This window comes from Crinia signifera, chromosome 3, assembly GCF_055691185.1.
Source record: "Crinia signifera chromosome 3, ASM5569118v1, whole genome shotgun sequence".
NCBI lineage: Eukaryota > Metazoa > Chordata > Amphibia > Anura > Myobatrachidae > Crinia > Crinia signifera.
In genome coordinates, this window is record NC_139219.1 from 287,279,132 (window position 1) to 287,299,922 (window position 20,791).

At 44.8% G+C, this 20,791-nt stretch overlaps 2 protein-coding genes across 2 annotated transcripts; one reads left to right on the forward strand and one right to left on the reverse strand.

Moving 5' to 3' along the window:
* Positions 1–580: 580 nt before the first annotated feature.
* Positions 581–9,717, reverse strand: FBXO45 (F-box protein 45). Its single transcript, XM_083178415.1, has 3 exons — positions 9,216–9,717; positions 7,370–7,726; positions 581–3,668 (listed from the first exon to the last, which is right to left on the reverse strand). The coding sequence occupies exons 1-3, from the start codon at positions 9,510–9,512 to the stop codon at positions 3,483–3,485; spliced, it is 840 nt and encodes a 279-aa protein (XP_083034541.1). The 5' UTR covers positions 9,513–9,717; the 3' UTR covers positions 581–3,482.
* Positions 9,718–9,834: 117 nt separating this feature from the next.
* Positions 9,835–15,824, forward strand: WDR53 (WD repeat domain 53). Its single transcript, XM_083178414.1, has 3 exons — positions 9,835–9,984; positions 13,277–13,770; positions 14,138–15,824. Exons 1-3 carry the CDS (start codon positions 9,978–9,980, stop codon positions 14,720–14,722), a joined length of 1,086 nt encoding a protein of 361 aa, XP_083034540.1. The 5' UTR covers positions 9,835–9,977; the 3' UTR covers positions 14,723–15,824.
* The last annotated feature ends 4,967 nt before the right edge of the window (positions 15,825–20,791 follow it).

Below are 20,791 nucleotides of genomic sequence, written 5' to 3' on the forward strand. Positions count from 1 at the left end.
GTTATTGCCCACAATTTAAGACAATGATTTTACTAGCAAGACCAGGCTAATAAAATCATTGCTCTTTTACATTGTGCACATAAACCTAAGTAGTAACTGTTTTTTAGAACTCAGAGCTTAGTCATACCACTTTTATACCTCTGCTTAGATGAAGACTATTGCCAGGGTTCACTCGGGTCATGACTCAGTGTGAAAGGGTCCCTAAAACCCTGTACATAGTAAGGACCAGGATTAAGTGGCAGTGTGTGAGCAGCATAGGGATGAATCCCCAATGCTTGGAGTTTTGGTATATTCAATTGAAGTCGAAACTGCCATCTTGTCGGAAAGACAGCAGTTTCCACAGGTTTTTGCCCAGTTTCCAACCATCTCAATCTGACTTTCAAAAAATGTCAGATTGAGGCAGGGAGAACAGCGCCGGGTGAGCAGCACCTCAGCCGGCGCCGTCCCGCTGGCCTGCTCGGTCACCCACCCTGTCCCGATGCCTGCCAGGTGAGAAACAGCAGCCTACAAATCAGACAGTCAGATTTGGCTGCTGATTGAAAAGGGTATGTCGGATCCATTTAGAAAAAAAAAGAACATCTAAATGCATCAGACTTTACTTTAGCACATCAGAGTTCTTATAAATTTTAAAGTAAAAGTGTTAACATAATAGCATGTTGCAACAAAGAAAGTGTCCACTCCACATCTTGCACCCATTCAAACTCCTGATGCATGGCTTTCCTTTTCGAACAAGTCTACTCAGCAAAAGAAGGCCTGTTGTAAAGCTTACTCAAGGTGTCAGAAATCCCAGCATGTACACTGCGCATACAATCTGAATAGAAATAGAAAGGGTAAAAGCTGTTTCACCAGACAGTTGCACGCTAGGCATGGAAAACACTCAGGAGATACTGCTGTAACAGATTATCCATTGATGCCAGAACTTCAGTAACATATAGCTTCCACCTTTTAGCTGGGAATACACTATACAATTATCTGGGTTACCTGCCTGATATCGCGCAGATAATTGTACTATGTATTTGTACAATAAAAAAATCAGCAGTCGGACGTGCCAAATTGTGACAGAGACTGTGGCATATACACGGATATCTTTCAGTGTATGGCAGTATCTGACAGATCTAATGTCTGATGTGGCGATGGGAGCTCTGTGCTGAGATATCTAGCATAGCACAGCACACAACACTGCACCATCGATGTGTGCAGAGTTACCTGCCACAGCCCATGTTCTCAATGGAGAGAACACGGGCGATTAATAGATCTTTAAAGCATGTTTGAAATATCTAGACCAGCGATAGCGTCGCTGAGGGCTGCACATCACTATCACCACACACACAGCGATTTGTGCTCAATTTCTAGGTGATCTAGGCAGATCGCTTACAAAATAGGCGCAAATCACTACGTGTGTAGGCCCCATGACAGGCATTTAATTGGACCATGTATGGTCAATTGGCTCCTGACAGAGTAACCTTACTGGGCAAGCGTGTACATATACATGTGTTTAGGGCAGACTAGATGAGCCCAGTAGTTCTTATCTGCCCTCAAATTCAATTTGTTTTATGGTATAGGATTAGTTTATGCCACTTTACAACGTCAGACAGTTCCATAAGGACAACAAATGCACATTACTTCCTGACCTGGGATGAAATTTAAAAGATACCCAAATTAGTTTAAAGAAGTTAAAATCGTGAAATACGATTTACAAGGTTAGCTGGTCTTCGCCATCTTGTCTCACTGAGCTGGATGCCAGGGTTCCATCCCACTGGTACAGCCAGTTTAGGCCGATTTAACAATGTCACTGCTGAAGAGTAATATGAACATTATGAAATAAGTTCAGAGACCCTTAGTACACTAAGGCTTAAGAGGTAACAGAACACTGCAAGAAATAATACCCTAGTATCCGTAACAGACATTTAATGATTATGCAAGTATGCATACTAGCCAATGACATGCTCTGCGCAAGAACTACAGTATGTACATTAGGGTGATCTAGGATCCTATGGAAAAAGGGTTAGCAATTATACCGATTGTGTTGAAAAGGAGAATGCCCCCAGCTAAGACAGAACAACTATCTGCCAGCAGTTTTACAGAGTTTGGAGGAAGACACACCCAACCCAAAACCAGAGTAATCCTACTGTAAAGTCCATATGCAGTTATCCTTGTTAATTGACCAGTATGATTCAATACATTTTGTAAGAGAGAACTTCATCTCTGGCAGTGATCAGCCTCACACCGTCAGGCAAGGGAACCAACTTCAGTTCCACAGAAACACTAGGCAAATGTAGACTCTACAGAAGCCGATTACAAATAGTGGCTACACTGTAGAGCATGCAGGCTTAATGCCGTTTATAAAAGTTATAACCTCAGAAACCATAATTGAATAAAAGAAAATAGACAGATTTGTATAACCTTGACAGTTTCAGTCTCTATAGGCTTACTACAGTTTTGCAACCCTCTCGATGGTGCAATCAGTAGATTTCATCCTTTGCGTTCCATTAAGTCTGCAAGGTGATGTAAGGTAATAAAACTTTAGCCATTTAAAAACAAGACAAGTCTAAGTTTCAATGATATATTTCTTATATGACCTGTAAACTTTTGAAACTTCCAGCATGGAATAGTGAACCAAGTCTTGACCCCGATTGGGATTCACCGCTTTAAAATGAAACGTAAACCATCCTACTGCAGCTTGTGCATTACGTACAGCATGGTTTAATAAAATACACATTGCCATGGAATGACATGCATCAGAGTTGAGAAAATCCTATACTATTCACTATAAAAACACGACAAAGATGCACTGAAGAATATGAAGTATACTCTTTATAATACTTCTGTATGGTTTTATGATACTTTCCCTTTAAGTAAGCCAGACCTGAGCCAAAAGTAGATTAGAGGGGGAAGGCAGACTTCTTTCCTGACCAGCTTCAAAGCTCAGATCAGAAAGAAAGCATAAAATAAATTATAAAAAAAATAAAAATAAAAAAAACCCTATAAAAAGCAAAGAAAATAAAAATTAGGTACCATTTGAAACGTAGGCTTCAAAACCATCTGCCAGAATAAAATGCCATACAATCTCTGGGTCAGATGTTAAGGCCAGAGAATTTAAAATAAAAATAGAATACAAAGCAAACTCCATGCATTCGGTTCCTGAATGGAAAGGGAAAGCGGGGAGTGCATCATATGCTACCACCCTCATCCCTGCATCCATATGTACTTCATCAGTAAAACACGTTTCTGATGCACAATCACCAATCCAACACAAGAACAATCTCTCCACGGAGCAAAATAATGAAAACCTTAATCTCCACATACAAAGAAATGACCCACAGATTCTTTGCAATCATGTAAAGATGGAAAATCTTCCAGGGCTTGTTTCAGGAAGGATGATCCATTGATTGCTTCTGTCCTTTAGGTACCCGTACAGCGGGTCATGCTTTCTGCTCCTCCGCATGCATAGCCTCTCCTGCCTGGCCACTCCGGGATATAGATCATCCATCAAGTGGCTTTCCTAGGTAGACCAATGTCACTTCTGTGTTCCCATACACGGCAGAAACTGCTGGAAAGAGAGAGGTCTTTGGAAGTCCTCTAAATGCCACTCCTAAAAACTCAAATCCACGCTCGAAGGCCAAGGTCTTGTCTTCCATGTCCAAAATTACTCTGATCCTTTCACCTATCTGCAGTTAAAGAAAATATACAAAAATAAAATTGACATGTTACCCTAAATTACAGTTACATACACTTTTTTTATATATATCTAAAAGAGAGCTCAGTTTCACTGAGGGAGAGCCTGCTTCTCTGATTCTGGTCGATCAGTGAAATGACACACCCCCGGGAGATTGGTGCCTTATAACACACGTGCGTTAAAACATTCATATGTGGCAATTAATATAGGGGACCTTTATTGAAACTAGAAATTGATTGAACTGTCCCATTCTGATTTTTCTTGAACTTTGTTAACATTTGAAGACAACAGTAATATTTGATATCCTTGAAATCTCTTGAAAATGAAACATGCATTGTTAAGACTCTGGCCCTTATTCTGGTTCACTCCCAAAGGCAAATTCCTTCTCAAATGGACATAACTATGTGCACTGCAGGGGGGGCAGATGTAACATGTGAAGAGAGATTTAGATTTGGGTGAGCTATTTTGTTTCTGTGCAGGGAAAATACTGACTGCTTTAATTATACGCTGCAATATAGTTCTCACTTTGAAGTAAAACCTCACCCAAATCTAATTGTCTCTGCACATGTTACATCTGCCCCACCTGCAGTGCACATGGTTATGTCCATTTAAGAAGGAATTTGCCTTTGTGAGTGAACCAGAATAAGGGCCTCTGTTCTAAGAACCAGTGACTGGAGAGAATGAGCAGCTTAATTTACTTGTCTGATGAAAGCACAGGATAAAAAGGTATTTGTTTCTTCGGCAGACAAAGCAAAACTTCCCAATTTTTGGCTGAAAGACACTTTTCACTAATATATATATATATATATATATATATATATATATATATATATATATATATATATATATATATATATATATATATATATATATATATATATATATATATATATATATATATATATATTTTTTTTTTTTTTTTAACGTACTTGCACCGGCACTCAGGACCAATGAAGAAACACACAGGGGCAGCCCAATGTATGCCAACGTTTCATTAAGACGTTACTTATTTTTCTCAGGGCAAAAGGAAGTACGTGACTGTGTGGGTGACTACATTGCGTTTTCCCTTTCGGGAGATGGCAACAGGCAAGCTATGGATCGGCTATAGTGAGTGCCAGAACTAGTGTGTGTGTGTGTGTGTTATATATATATATATACGGACACTCACCCAGAACTTTTTCAAGATAGTGGATAAGAAATAGGCGGCACTCCAACGGGTTTGCAAAAAAAGGCTGGTGTATTAAGAAATATTTACAGCATATTCATTAGTGCAAACTAATGAATATGCTGTAAATATTTCTTAATACACCAGCCTTTTTTTGCAAACCCGTTGGAGTGCCGCCTATTTCTTATCCACTATCTTGAAAAAGTTCTGGGTGAGAGTGTCTATATATATATATATATATATATATATATATATATATATATATATATATATATATATATATATATATATATATATATATATATATATATATATATATATATATATATATATATATATATATATATAGGCAAACTGGTCAATGGCTTATATTATAGTATAGGGATAGTAACAGAACTTAGATTTTGAAAAGCTCTATTTGGTTATTTTATAAAGAGAAAAACACTGAAATATTGCATCTTGCAGCAAGTAAAGCTAAGTACACTCTTAAGCAATGTCAGGCCGGATTTCGGTTTTACAAGTCACCTACATCTCGGTTACGGTATAGATCAGTGGTTCACAACCTCGGTCCTCAGGGACCCCCAACGGTGCACGTTTTCCAGGTCACCTCACAGATACACAGGTGCACTAATTACTTACTGACACATTTTATGAGATCACAGGTGGAGCTAATTATTTCACCTGTGATTGGACCGAGGTTGAGCACCACTGGTATAGATGATAGACAATATTTAGATTGACAGTCACTAGGTTGAACACTAATGGTCGACACCTTAAGCTGTGTACACACGGGCAAAAATAGCTGGCAACATGGTCGCTGAGCGACCATATTGCCAGCGATTGGAATGTGCACCGGCGATAAATCGCCGGGTGCGTGCTCCCATTTTTAGCCCCCTTCTGATCGCCTGATTCCCTCTGCGGCTCCCCTTTCATCAGCGACCATCTCTGGTCGCTGATGAAAACGGGACACAGCCATATATCGCTCTGTGATATATCGCCCCGTGTGCACACACCTATAGAATGGTCAACATACCCACAAGCTTTAGGTGGACTTTGACAGAAGGTCGACATGAGTTCCACTTTATGGTCCCTGTTGACATGGTCACCGTGTAAGTGTATGGCTGCGCTCGCCATGCTTTGGAAATGGTGCCTCGCTCAGTACACGATTATATTCTCTCTATGCTTACACGTCTATAGTAAAGTATGAAGTATCACATCGACCATAAGCTTCCATCAACCTTCCGTCAATGTCAACCTAGAGTAAGTCAACCATTCTTAGGTGCCGCCCTAGTCACTGTCGACCATTAGTGGTTGTGCTAGTGACTGCGGACTTAGACATTGTTGATCCAGGGACCGCATACCCTAACTCTACCATGCTGCACATAAAGCCTAGCGATATCACTAGGTACATGGTTTATGCTTATGAAAGGTGGAAAGTCCGTCATTAAAGTCATTCTAATGTGTACGCAGAAACTGGGCATAACGGCATTCATTCCAATGTCAAAATCAATGGGGTCAACTTTAGACTGTGTGCAGTGAATAGGGTCGGGAGGGAGCTGCCAGAACTATTCTAATCAGCGCGCTGCTAAGTTGGAGAATGCCAGTACTTGCGGGTGTTTAGTCACGAGTCCTGGGTATTTGGGACAAGTGGAAATTTCCAGTGTCGCGTCTCTGTGTGAAAGGGTCTTTGTGAAATTCCCGGGTGTTATGCCCCGTGAATTACGCACAGGTTTTTTGCAGGGGTTTTCCTGGGTAATACATGGGTGTGTGGCAGTGTGAACAGGTTAGACCCGGGTTTCTCACAAAATGCAAAAAAAACAAGTTTGTTGCATTGCTCAAAGATACTTTTTTAAATATCCAATCAAAGCAGCTCTTAGATGCCACACTTGATGGCAGGCATACCAGGGGAAGCAGTGTGAACGGGGCAGACACGGAATTTCCCGGGTCTAAGGTGCAGTATGAATGGGGTCTGTAGAGCTAAGATGCTCTGTGCCCTGCCAAAAACACAGGAACAAAAACCCGGAAATTTGCAGGGGCGGCAATGAGATCACAGCATTAAGTGCCCCGCGGTATTGCAGTTAACACCGCACTAGTGGTCAAAATAGCATTTCCGCCCTAGTTTTGTCAGATTTCTGCTCGCACCCCAGGAGGGATGCTAGTACAAATCCACTAATCAGTTAGCAGAGCACTGATCAGAAAAGATACAGGAGTTCCCTCCCGGCACTATTTACTGCACACCGTATCAAATCGACCCCAATGTCCGTCACTTCTGTGTATGCAAAGCTTTAGATAAAATCTCGGTACACTATGTAAACATTATGGACAAAGTAGATTTCGACATTAAGAATATCCATTAATCCCAACACCCATCTCTCAAGTGGAAATTTCTGGAAATAGAACACACATCAGCAAGATTAAAATCAGTTGTATTTTTGATAATGTCAGACCAATATTGGAATATAGTCTATTTGCGAAAGGCTTCTAGCAACTAGGTCTCTCTCAAAGTTGAAAAGCTACTTTTTACTCACCTGATATTTGGGTGCATTATTACACTGTGGAAAGCTTCCATTGACTTCTCCATTATGTAACAAATTATTATCCACTAGGTTCCAGCCCCAACTTTGGTCATCACTTCCAAGGAGTGCCACATAACCTTGACACTGCATGGGAGCCCGCTTTGTAGCAATGCCAATAACAGCAACAGTGCCAAGTGGCCCTTCCCACCATACCTCCCAGACATGACGCCCCTCGCTGAAACCAATTTTTGTGCGTGCCCCATCAGTGCTTTGAGCAATAGGATTCCGGTGTAGAGTGAATCCATTTTTCTTAATATAAACGTTCCTAGAGCAGTCGCTGGAGCTAAAGCCGTGCTGGAAGGCTCGAACCTGCATGTAAAAAAGAATATTGCACATTAATAGATTTACAGAGGGTGTCACAAAAGCTGAGGTGCTTTTGAGAACGAGGCCTATTTATATATCATAAGCACACAGAGGAGGAGGACCAAGATAATTAAATAATAAAAGCTAAATGTATACATGATTTGGTAGCATAATGGTGTGCATAGTGGCCTCATTGAAACAGACGCTCACACTCTAAAATGGTCAACATGTGGTGCAAAACCTACTTGGACCTTAAATCACACTTGCCTACTTTTGAAAACTAATTTCAGGGAGATTATAGTTGGCAGGAGAATTTTGCACAGCGCACCATTAAGGGGTTGTGTCGGGCTCCACCCAATGGGCGTGTCTAGTTCCATATATAGAGATTGCAAACATAGATTGTGAACGTGGCACCTAGAAGCGTGGGTGTGTACTGCTACATCTGAGAGGAATCTTTTAAAATGACTTACATCCAAATGTAGGTGAGCCCCAGAGCAGTTAGTAAGAGCTACTGGGAAAGCTGCTGATGATTCAATGTAAATACCTGTCTCAAATTCCTTTTTTACCCCAAAAATGTAAGAGTGTAATGTGGGCTAGGTGAAATGAGGGAGATTGATAGATTAATGAGGGAGAGTGGGAGATTGCTGCTATTTCAGGGAGTCTCCTGCAGAATGCAGGAGGGTAGGCAAGTATGCCTTAAATTATATTCAACATCGGAAGACATTTTAAACATACAGACCACCACTATATGATTCCCAGTTGGCAACACCAAAATGCCCCCACATTTTATTATATCACCCTATGATAGCTTTCCCTTAAGCCCCGTACACACGGGGGAGATATATTGCTCTGCAATATGTTGCTCAGTTTCTCCTTTTCATCAGCGACCAGAGATGCCGCAGAGGTAATCAGCTTGTCGCAGGAGCAAGCTCCTGTGACCAGCGATTATAACAGGGCTGAAAACGGCGATTTATCGCTGGGGCACACTCCCATCACTGGCAATATATTTCAGCCCCTATTACCCCCGTGTGTACACAGCTTATAGAACAGAAAGTCTCTGCAGATATGGGGGGCGGCGAGAGCGAGGCAGGGAATGGGGGATTAAAGGCACTATGCATGGACCAGGGGTAAGGTGGGAGGCACCATGCCCCAGGGAGGGGGTGTGCCCAGGTGGTGGGGGCAGGTGTAAAGAGACACTGTGCCCTGGTGTGTGAAGCACAATATGGCACCATTCCCAGGTGGTGGGGAGGAAAAGGAAATGGAGCAGAGATGCACCATGTCCAGGTGGGAGTGGGGTAGTTTGGAGGCAAAAGGCACCGTGACTAGATAAGGGGTGGGAGAGGAATACGGGCTAGAGTCACCATGCCCAGGTGGTGGTGGGGGCAAGAGTAAGAATATGAGGGGTGAGGCACCATGCCCAGGGTGAGACAAGATGGAGGCGAGATGGAAGCGAGCTCCGGGGATCAGCATGAGGGGTGCCTGGCAGAGCCCTCACCTTGGCCTTGTAGGTGGGAAGGTTGCAGAGCACGTCGGTGCGCAGGGCCTCCTCGCTGACGGTCCGCAGGCACAGACTTCGCCACACGTCGCTGTTCTCGTCCCCGTGCAGGAAGCGGTGCCAATGTTTACACACCAGGCCGCAGCTGCGGAGGTCTGACAGCTCCAAGTAGGAGAAGACCAGCTCCAGCAAACGGCTCGGCAGCCTCCCTGTGCCTGAGGCGAGCGGCGGCGGCGGCGGAGGAGGAGGGGGAAGTGCCGCGGCGGGAGCAGCAGAGGGAACGGCGGCGGCCGCCATTCCCTCCGTATTTCCCGGTACCGGCGGCTCAGGAACCTCCACACTCCCTCATCACCAGGCGCCGAGCAACATCCTGCTGCATCACGTAACCGCCAGCCAATCAGCGTCCGAGCTCGCACACATAACTCAGTGACCAGCCAATCAGGAACCGGCTGACCACGGGCCTACCAAACTCTTTTTTTGCTGCCACCCTCCCGGGTTCCTCATAGAGCGGCCGGCCCCCTTATGACAGTTCGACAGCCAATCACACGGAAAAGACCTTCTACACATGCGCCGCACACCTACTGCGTGTCTACCAATCGGAGCGCGCCGTTCATGACTCCAGCTGTCAGCATGGGGGAGCTGGCCAATAGGCGTCGTCGGCGCATGCGGTCTAGGTGGGAGCAGCGAGCGACACACAGCGCCAGCGGCCGCAGCGTATGAGGGAGGAGTGTGATGCACTGCTGCTGCTGATCTACCGGAGCCATGTCAGGTCGGTGTGTGCGATACCGGAGCTCAGAGCCCGCTGCCTGCTCTCCTCTATCACCCTCCTCCATAATTAGCGTGTGCAAGCCTGCCCATGCTGGTACTGTAAGACGGGGCAGCCACCGGCTATTAATGCATGCTGAAATTAGTAGTTCTACAGTAGCTGGGCAGCCACAGGGCAACTTCTGGTGATTGGTGGCATTGCTCAAACTGTACTCACACTGTAACTAAAAGTCAGTACCTTATGGTAGATCTACCTGTCAGAGGCAGGTGTAAGCATGGGTAGAGGCCACAGCCTGGGCGTCTTTACAGCCTTGTGATCATTAACTATATATATATATATATATATATATATATATATATATATATATATATATATCTATATAATTAGCAGGCTGGCACTTACATCTTGATTAGAGTGTATAGATGGGGTGACAATCCATAGAGGGCCACGTGGTCAAATGTAAATATATGAGAGCGGGTGTCACTCACCAGTCTTGTAGCAATAGAACAATAGAAAGATAAGTTTAATTAAGCAGCATGGCAAACAATGGTCGACGTTTTCGGTCCACCTATGGGACCTTTCTCAAGATCTTGGTGAGTGACTCATATATAGTGTGGGTATGCAGGTGGCACTCACTCAGACTTGATTGCAGAATAAAAAACGTCCTATATTACATCGACATGTTTTGGGTTTTCCCCCACCTTCAGGGACAGCAGCAAATACAAACAGTGTGATTACTACGTTTAAATAACCCACACAACCCTCCCATCTAACCACCCTTCCAAAATCACACACAGATGACATCTGATATTGGTGTGTATATATACTGTACACACCAATAGCAGATGTCGGCACACACCTATATCCAATGTCCATCCACCTGTGGCAGTACCTCAATGGCCCAGTTAGCCATATAGAAATGCAATATGTAGCCTAAATCTTCAATGGTCACTGCACTGTAGTGCTTTCCGTAATTTGGAGGATGAAGTGCATCTATACCTCTTCAATAGAGCCCATAGCAAAATTTCCATATATGCAATTTATTTTGTAGTTGAGACATTATGGGGGTATTAAATATCCTTTTCCGACTTTTGGAACATTTCCTACACATAAGCTGCCCATACACGGTCCGTTTAACAGATCTGTTTGGGACTTATATAGTACACATCGCATCGCATGCTGTGTGCATGCGATGTGATTGAACAGCTAGTACAAAAAGTATGTGCAGCACATACTTTTTGTACCGTACGATGAGATGCGCGGGAGCGCGCATCTCATAGTACAGAACGGACGTTCCGGGAACGGACCGTCTATGGGCAGCTTAAGAAATATTTCCCAATTCGACCAAAGCTATTCAATCTCCAACAGTTGGGAAAACGTGTGTTTTGCTGCAGAATTGACAATGTAGCGGCCGTTTTCGACAGTGCAGATTCGACTTTAATAAAAATGTATAATCTGCATGCAGGAAAGACGGATGGCAGAAATTAAATAGGTGCTGATATTTCTAAAGGGGCATACACATGGGGTTATGGGCCTTATTCTAGTTCACTCTTTCTGACAAAATCGTTCTTAGATGAACAAAACCATGTGCACTGCAGGGGGGGGGTCAGATGTAAAATGTGCAGAGAGAATTAGATTTGGGTGAGTTATTTTGTTTCTGTGCAGGGAGAATACTGGCTGCTTTATTTTTACACTGCAATATAGATCTCACTTTGAAGTAAAACCCCACCCAAATCGAATTCTCTCTGCACAAGTAACATCTGCCCCACCTGCAGTACACATGGTTTTGTCCATCTAAAGCCCCGTACACACGGGGGAGATATATTGCTCAGCCATATATTGCTAGCAATATATGGCTGAGCAACATATTGCTCAGTTTCTCCTTTTCATCAGCGACCAGAGATGGTCGCTGATGAAATGAACCTCTGCCGGCGGTGCCGCAGAGGTAATCAGCTGGTCGCAGGAGCAACCTCCTGCGACCAGCGATTAGAACGGGGCTGAAAACGGGAGCACGCATTTGGCGATTTATCACTGGGGCACACTTCCATCACTGGCAATATGGTCGCCTGCGACCATATTTCCAGCGATTTCAGCCCCTATCGCCCCTGTGTGTACACAGCTTAAGAAGGAATTTGTCAGAAAGCTATGAGGTGTACAGACGCATCGATTTGTACTTAATCTCTATGTGATCTAGACAGATCGCTTAGAAAATATTCAAAAATCGCCCCATGTCTACAGTATGCCCCCTTACTGACAGAATATTGACACACATTGAACACCCCCAAATGAATAGAAATTCTCCAATGTTTGGCCTGTCTGTCTGCTTAGTTAGCATAAATGATCAGGTGACCTGTGATTATCATATAGTATTTAGGGGAAAAAATTACATGGTCCGCTGAGTAACTGCAAGTTAATACACACTTGCCCACAAAGGGGGTGGAGGTGGGAGAGAGTTGGGAGCACAGCAAATACAATAGGGTGTGTTGTTAATGACCCATGGGAGCGCGCATCGTAAGTTGGAGACCTACACACTGGGCGATATAATGAATGATATCGGTCAGGAGGGCCAAAATGACCAATATCATTGATTATATCGTCCGGTGTGTACACACCTTAAGTAGTATATATCATATGGGTCTTGCAGATGACCTGGGTGATTGGGTAAACTTGAGGTTATTTTTACAGAGGTGCAGGTAGAGATGTTGCCGATAGCAACCAACCATGTTCTACTTACCATTTATCTAGCACACGCATTACCCTTGTCCCAGCCAGCTCGACTCTGTAATTAATAACTGTTTCTGGGCGGAGGAGCTTGTGCTGTGATGGGAGTGAAGACAGAGAGGCTATTTACATGGGGGAAGGCTAGTTCCTGATGATGCCCTGTGTCCCTCAGTCTCACCCCTTGCACTTACTATAGCTATGCCCTTAAATAAAGCTCTATTGAAATGGTATTACCAATGCACTGAGCAATTCAATTGTTTTTACATACAGACTGGTATACTGAAAGAGAACACATGCAAAACACGCACTGTGTGGGGGCCTGAGGACCGAGTTTGGGAACCTGTGGTATAGAGTATTTTCAGGTTAAAGAAATGGCAAGACTGCTGAGGTGTTCATTGAGAGCATCACTGCTGGTAACTGGTGGCTTTCTTATTTTAAGTGAAAACCGTACTGTAAGGTGTTGGTTATTTCTTTGACCTTTTTGGGGAGGGACAAAAACGTGCAGGTTATCGACTGAAACCAGATATGCTTTGTAAATCATAAAAGTTAATCTTATTTTTCTGTGTCTACCTAGATGTGAGTGGAACAATGGCGTCCAAGTGGGATACTGGTCACTCTAATGCAATATTGAGCTTGGCCGTCAGCAAAGACAGAGTTATTGCCTCCGGGGCTGAAGGTGGGGAACTTACTCTCTGGAGCGAGCAAGGACAGCCATTAGGCAAAATGCACATGAATGGTGGCGAAGATGTAACCAGTGTTGTGTTTTCCCCAAATTCCACCACTAAGCTTTATGCTTCTCACGGGGAGATTATAAGTGTGCTGGACACTAGAGCATTTGAAAATCCTGTGGAGAACTTCAGTGTCAACAAGGAGGAGATTAACTGCATTTCTGTCAATGAAACGGACAGCCTACTAGCTGCTGCTGATGACTCTGGAGCAGTGAAAGTCTTGGATCTCGATAGTAAGAAGGTCTGCAGAACATTGCAGAGGCATACTAATATCTGCTCCGCAGTTGCTTTCAGATCCCACCGACCACAGAGTCTTGTTTCATGCGGTCTTGACATGCAGGTACGTAACTTTCTGTGTCTCTGCATCTCTCATATACGTCATTTATTCATATATTTGGCTAGAGAAATCTGGGTGCTTAGTTCCTGCTGAATTAAATCTCACTTTAATGGCACGCGCGTCCCAATCAGATGGAGCGCCTCTCTGCCGGCGATCGCCATCGGGGACATTCTGGCGATCCCCGGCGCTGGCTGAGAGGCGCTACATCTGTAAGTTGGTTTGCTACTGCCTCAATTGTTACCTTATTTTCTGTTCTTATTTTTGTTAATATTACTTTTATATGAATGGGGTGAATACATTTGTTCTCTTGTGACAGGTGACCGCAAATAGTAAAATCTTTTCTATGTGTTTCTTGGATGCTAAACTGTAGGTGATGCTCTGGAACGTGCAGAAAATAAGACCGCTATGGCTGACAAATCTGCAACACTTGGCACAGGATGAAGAAGATATGGATTATCAGCAATCTCCAGGCCAACTCTTCAATCCACCTCTGGCCCATTCACTTTCTGTGTCTGCCTGTGGAAATGTGTTTTGCTGTGGTGCTGAAGACGGTAGAATCCAATCTTTTCGGATAACAGGAACACGTTTTGAGGAAGAGCTATGCTTTAAAGCTCATAGTCAAGGAGTTTCCCAAGTCTGTTTTGTCGGACAGGATCCCGGACAGAGTTTGTTACTATCGGGAGGCAATGATGGGAGATTATGTCTGTGGGACATTGGCAGTGACACCATACAACATCAGAGACCGCAAAAACATCACAATTCCAAGAAATCCTCCTCATCCAATGTCAAATTCAGGCAAATGGCAGAGGCTGCTCCAAGGGTCAGCTCAAAGCTGTGCATTGAGCATGGAGAAAAGGTGAACTGGATTCTACAAGCAGAGCTTCAGGGAGCAAAGGTGCTTCTGGTAGCGGATCCAAGCAGTTCCATAACAGTGTATCAGCTAGGCGAGATGTAGGTTGCAGAAAAATGCCATTTAAAGTGCTTTTAATCAATACTTCATTCAGTGCCTTATTACAGAGACATGGTTCGAGGTGGAATGGAACATAACTTAAGGCATATAACATAACTGTGCTGTCAACTTGCTCAAATACAATGTAGCAAGTAGACTATCTGCCAGTTTGCAGTGATCGGGTGCATTGAGAAACCTAGCCTGCATTAAGAAATGCAACTTTCGCTAAGAAATCAACATATTTTATATACAGTATGAGATGTAAATATACTTAGACATGGTATACTGTAGCGCAATGTTTCCCAACTACAGTCCTCATGGAGCTCTCACTGCATATTTTACAGATCTCCGTGTCACAAGTGTAATTTACACCACATTCAGTGGTGCCAAGAGTGTTTGTGGGGGGGAAGGGTACTTTCTACCGGGGCCAGGTCCTGCTCCCCCATCCCCCGCTGCTGAGATCTGGGCAGTGGGAGTAGAGCAGACAGGCTACCGCTGCATCTGCCTCTCTCCACAGCCCAGCACATGCTGCTCAGAGCCTTGTGCTGCGCGGAGGAGAGAGGCAGAAGCAGCCTTCCCTCTCCCTGAGCCTGTCCTCCCTCACCCACCGGTCAGTGACCTGCACCCCCTGCTAAGGTTTGTTTTGTTTACAGGGGTGTGACTTGCCTCCTCCTGTTGACCATGCCCCCTTTTTTCAGGGCCCGGCTGCGCTGTCGGCGCTCCTGACCACATGCACTGGTGTAGCCTCCTTCAGCTTGGCTGCTACCCATGGCTATTGTCAGTCAATTGCAGTGATTAGTGTGTCTCCAGCAATGTGGGTGCACTACGCAATCACCCGCGATCCATACGATCACACATGAGCTTGGCAACATTGCGACTGGCACCTGTGACACGTTCACGGGATGAATGACCGCGGGTAGAACTGTAGATCATTTAAAATGTATCAGCCAGTGATGAGTACACCTGTGCACCAGCTAATGGATCTGCAGAATCTACACGGTCTTTGAGGGCTAGAGTCGGGAAACACTGTCGGGGGATGTGCATATATTGAGTGTCTTGTGTGAGCGGCAGATACTCCCAGATTTAATAAACTTGCTGTGAAATGGTTGTTCTTTGTGAGCACTCAGTGTTTTCTTTCCATTTATATTAATTGCATACCGTTTGTTGCTTAAAATGGCAGATATGTAAATTGCATTGTAAAATATTTTACTCTTCTGATACCAAGAATAAGATACATTATGCTGCTACAGTCTCTGCAGTGTCCACACTAAACAAGGGAAGATCAGGCTCTGCATGCAGCAAGGATGCAATATGGTGTATTCGTGAACACAGTCAATGTATTCCCTTGGTAAAAAATGTAGCCCTTTTAGGACTCCTCTATTTCCATTCAAATAGTAATTTATTTCACTTAATTGTTCTCAGCAACATATAACAAAATAACCTCACATGTCTATTGACCAGTATTTACTAAGCTGTGGTTTTGCTGGGCTTTAGAATCCAATTAAACCTGCTGTGAATTGATGGCTATTTCCAAGTCAAAATCGCTGCATTTACAAAAAGTCATTTTGATCATCTAAACCAGTGGTTCCCAACCTGGGGTACTAGTACCCTGGGGGTACTCTGCAGACCAGTTGGGGGTACTTGGAAATAATATTGGTAATAGTGGAAGAAGAAAAAGTCTCCCAATGGTAAAAGAAGTCTACAACTGACATGGAAACAAGCCACGTTGGGTCATTTCAAGTTCCATCTGCAGCGTCATCAACGGCTCGTCGTGCTTTTGCCCAACCAGCAATTCACTTTGAGCTACCTGTGGACATCTGCCCCTCACTGACATGGGTGGAAGAAGCATTAATCCTACAGGCGTTAGCGGGAACTCTAGAGACAATACACAGCCAGCAGCCAGACAAAGACAGACCGGTACTTGTTTCCTATCTGGGCGCCCACGATTGAAATCGCGGGCATCGGGGGTAAAATCGCGGGCATCGCGGCCGATAAAAAATCGGGTGCGATGTGCCAGACGCGATGCCCGCGATTTTCCCATAGAGAACAATGTTAAATGCCTCAATTTACCCGCGATGACCGCGATTTACCATAGGAAACAATGTTAAATGGATCAATTTCCCCAAATTATCATAGGGAACAATGGGAAATGGGGCAAAAACACCCCTGAACATAAAAATGTCCCCCCAAAAGTAGTTGACGCCACCCCGCCATCAACGTGAACCCGAAGCGTGGCGAGCGCAGCGAGCCCGCGAGGGGCGGCGGTACGCGTCCTCCGACCTTTTCATGCCCTACTATCCACTAGGGCGTGGAGTGAGAATAGAATAGTGTGGCGAGCGCAGCGAGCCACCGAGCCCGAAGCGTGGCGAGCGGACGCGGATACCTTCACAGGTAGACGCGTCCCCTCGCGGGCTTCACAGGTGTCGGCGTCGCCACGGACACCTGTGAAGCCCGCGAGGGGACGCGTATAACTGTGAAGGTATCCGCGTCCCCTCGCGGGGCTCGCTGCGCTCGCCACGCTTCGGGCTCGGTGGCTCGCTGCGCTCGCCACACTATTCTATTCTCACTCCACGCCCTAGTGGATAGTAGGGCATGAAAAGGTCGGAGGACGCGTACCGCCGCCCCTCGCGGGCTCGCTGCGCTCGCCACGCTTCGGGTTCACGTTGATGGCGGGGTGGCGTTAAAAATTTGGGGGGACATTTAAGGGTTAATGGGCTCTGTGGCCCATTTAACATTGATTCCTATGGCCAAATCGGGTCCATTGAGCCATTTAACAGTAAAATCGGGTCCATCGCGCCTTTTATCATTGATTCCTATGGTAAATCGGGAGCATCGCGTCGCGGGCATCGTGGGTACATTTATGGCCGGCCGCGACGCGACCGACACGATTTCCATGTTTAACATGGGTTTCAATGGGAAATCGCGGGCATCGCGTCGGTCGCGTCGCGGCCATACATAAATGTACCCGCGATCACCACGACGGGCGCCCAGATAGGAAACAAGTACCGACAGACCTGATTCCTGACCATATACTAGTCCACGGCTAGTCCTTAATATTAGGACACACATACTGCTCACTTCCACTCATAAGTACTGTGGAAATTTCAAATTGAGAGGAGGGATACTTATAAATGAAAAGCCTAATCAAGGGGTACGGGAGAGAAAAAAGGTTGGGAACCACTGATCTAAACAGAACCTGCTGTTGGTAAACTAAAACCTTATTGCGTTGCCACAAATACATGGTTTAGAGGTGTTGGATGGACCCTTAGCCTCTTTACAGAGCAGGGTATGTAGCACTATATCAATGCAGATATGTGGAATGCAGTCCCCCTGCCATAGTACCAACCAGTCCTATGCACTGGCAACACAGGGCTGGAATGCCAATTTATCCCTAGGCAAGTGGCGCCTGCAAAAATTTCAATGGGCTGTGTTGTAGCCATAATGGAATAGACCAGTGGAAGCCAACTCCAATCTTCCAGAGCTACCAACAGATCACATATTCCAAGTCTCCTCACAAGTGAAGTAATTAGCTCCACCTGTGGATCTTTTAATACACTTGTGTACCGTCTGGGTGCTCTGTAAAAAGGGAACTCTTGAGCTGTGTACACACGGGGGCGATAGGGGCCGAAATCGCTGGAAATATGGTCGCAGGCGACCATATTGCCAGTGATGGGAGTGTGCCCCAGCGATAAATCGCTGGGTGCGCGCTCCCGTTTTCAGCCCCGTTCTGGTCGCAGGAGCTTGCTCCTGCCACCAGCTGAGTACCTCAGCGGCACTGCCGGCAGAGGTTCCCTTTCATCAGCGACCATCTCTGGTCGCTGATGAAAAGGAGAAACTGAGCAATATATTGTGCTCAGCCATATATTGCAAGCAATATATGGCTGAGCAATATATCTCCCCCGTGTGTACGGGGCTTAAGTAACTCCCGAGGACTGGAGTTGGCTACCTCTGGAATAGACCATGTTTATTAGCCATGCAATGGGATATATATGGAACACTTGCCATCACAAAATGAATAATCAGTGCCACTGAAACAAATCTAGAGTAGCGTTGGAACAGAAGCTTCCGGCTGAGTACACACTAGAAGATATATCAGCAGATCTATACACACAGCATGATGTGACAATATATCCTCTTATATTGCACACAGGATTGTGGTAGCTGATTTCTGTTGTCACTTCTCTAAACAAAAAAAACAAAAAAAGCTAGCGGGAGGTTGCATGTAAAGCATTTTATGCATTGCTGGTTGTTTTTGCACAATGTGGTGTTCTGGTGTGAGGGAGGCATAGCCAGAGACAACATGTATTTACTGACTAAATACAATTGCCTCCTGTAATTCAGTTATTAACTGTTCATTAAGAAGGCAGGAGGAGAGAGGATAAATTGCACTGGACTTTAGTTAAATCATGCTTTTATTAGTGCTTGTGCGTTCTTATAATTCAACACTAGGGGGTGCTCCCGCTTACAACTTGGAATATTTCATATAATGTACACAAAACAAAGGCAAACTATTTAGCTGTGGTGCCTTAGGAAATTGAAATATAGCTTATTCATTTTATATGCAACTTTTGAACCAACTAATGCATTAAAATAAAGTATGTGAAAACATATTTTTTATTAAAATCTAAACAGCTGACCTCCAGCCAACTGGAGCCAACAACCACTGATACTGACTTTACACAATGTGCAGTTTTGGCTATGGACGAATTCTAAGAGTGACTTCATTGATCTAATTGTGAGTACTGGTACCCCACCTGAAAGTTATAACGTATATCTATGTACGCGTAATTGAATAATAGATAACATACACGCCCCACAAGTTCTGATGGCATCCTTTGACATTGAGAAACCCTGTTGAAATCCAAGGAATGCAAATACACTTGTATGTAGGGTACAAACTGATGGCTTTTGCATGCAGCCTACAAATGCTGGACAGATATGTCTTTACTGAAATTTAGAAGCTGCTCTAATACAGCTTTCATACCGCATAATGCAGGGTCGCACCGGGACTGTTGAAACTGTTCATTCCCGGTGCAACCCTGCATGTGTGGTGCTGTTCAGATCGCAATATTGCCGGTTCGCTGATGTCATGTGGGGGTGCGGCGGAGCATCATCGGGGGCGGGGGAGGAGGCAGTGCTTAGAGCTGGCACTGCTCCAAGTGCTGCCGCCTCTATAGTGTGAACGGGAAATGGGTAGCTCGACCCGATTAACCCGTTCACACTGCACAGCAACACGGCAATGAACTGGTAGGAACCTTTCTTATTACCCGGTTCGTATTGGCACCGGTTAGCTGTAACCGATAACCCCTTTCACATCGCACCAATTACCAGGTCGAACCGGCATGAACCCATTAATTAGGTGTGATGTGAAAGGGGTATAACTCTCTGTATACTTTATTTTTGCCCCACTTGCAGTGCAACGCGGTTTTGCCAAGGTGCAATTACTGTATATGCTTTTTTTGTCTTGCCCCCAACTCACAATCAGCCCCCATTCATGGGGCATTGCTAATTAGTAGAGACAAGATTATATGCAACATAAAAGCTTAAAATATGCATGAAAAGTGTTAAAATATGCTACATTAAATAATAAAGTAATTTTTAACTTTTTTTTTTTTTTTTTAAATCCGCATACAATTAGTTGCAAATAAACCTCAAAAATAGGCCCACAGCATCTGCAGATGTCTAGTGCTGTACACGGGATTTTTTTTCTTCCTGGCTGCTACAGCATACTGCAGTGTCTTGTATCAATATATGGACCCTCATCTCCAGATGGATCAAATGTCAGCATAGCGTGTGAGGGCGGCGCAGTGGAAGGCTTTCTCCCTGTGCTGCATACTTACTGTGACACGGTATTTCCTCCACACCGCGTGATGTCACAACCCTTCCGCCCGCCTCATCTGCTGCAGAAGTCTGTCTCTTGGTGTAAAGTCCCAGGCCAGGGGCAGGCAAAGGTTCAGGAGCTTCGTAACGGCATCCGCCCCGACTGACTTTTATCAACATGTATTGGCAGCCTAGAGCAGTGTCAGACATAGCGTACTTGCAAGGTTACCCACACTGCGCACATATTGCCCCAGC

Coding starts and splice junctions, on each gene's coding strand:
- WDR53 (XM_083178414.1), top strand. Junction 13,771..14,137: donor CATGCGGTCTTGACATGCAG/GTACGTAACTTT, acceptor GCTAAACTGTAG/GTGATGCTCTGGAACGTGCA.
- FBXO45 (XM_083178415.1), bottom strand. CDS start 9,512: ATGGCGGCCGCCGCCGTTCCCTCTGCTGCTCCCGCCGCGGCACTTCCC. Junction 7,727..9,215: donor TTCCCACCTACAAGGCCAAG/GTGAGGGCTCTG, acceptor TTTTACATGCAG/GTTCGAGCCTTCCAGCACGG. Junction 3,669..7,369: donor ATAATGCACCCAAATATCAG/GTGAGTAAAAAG, acceptor CTTTAACTGCAG/ATAGGTGAAAGGATCAGAGT.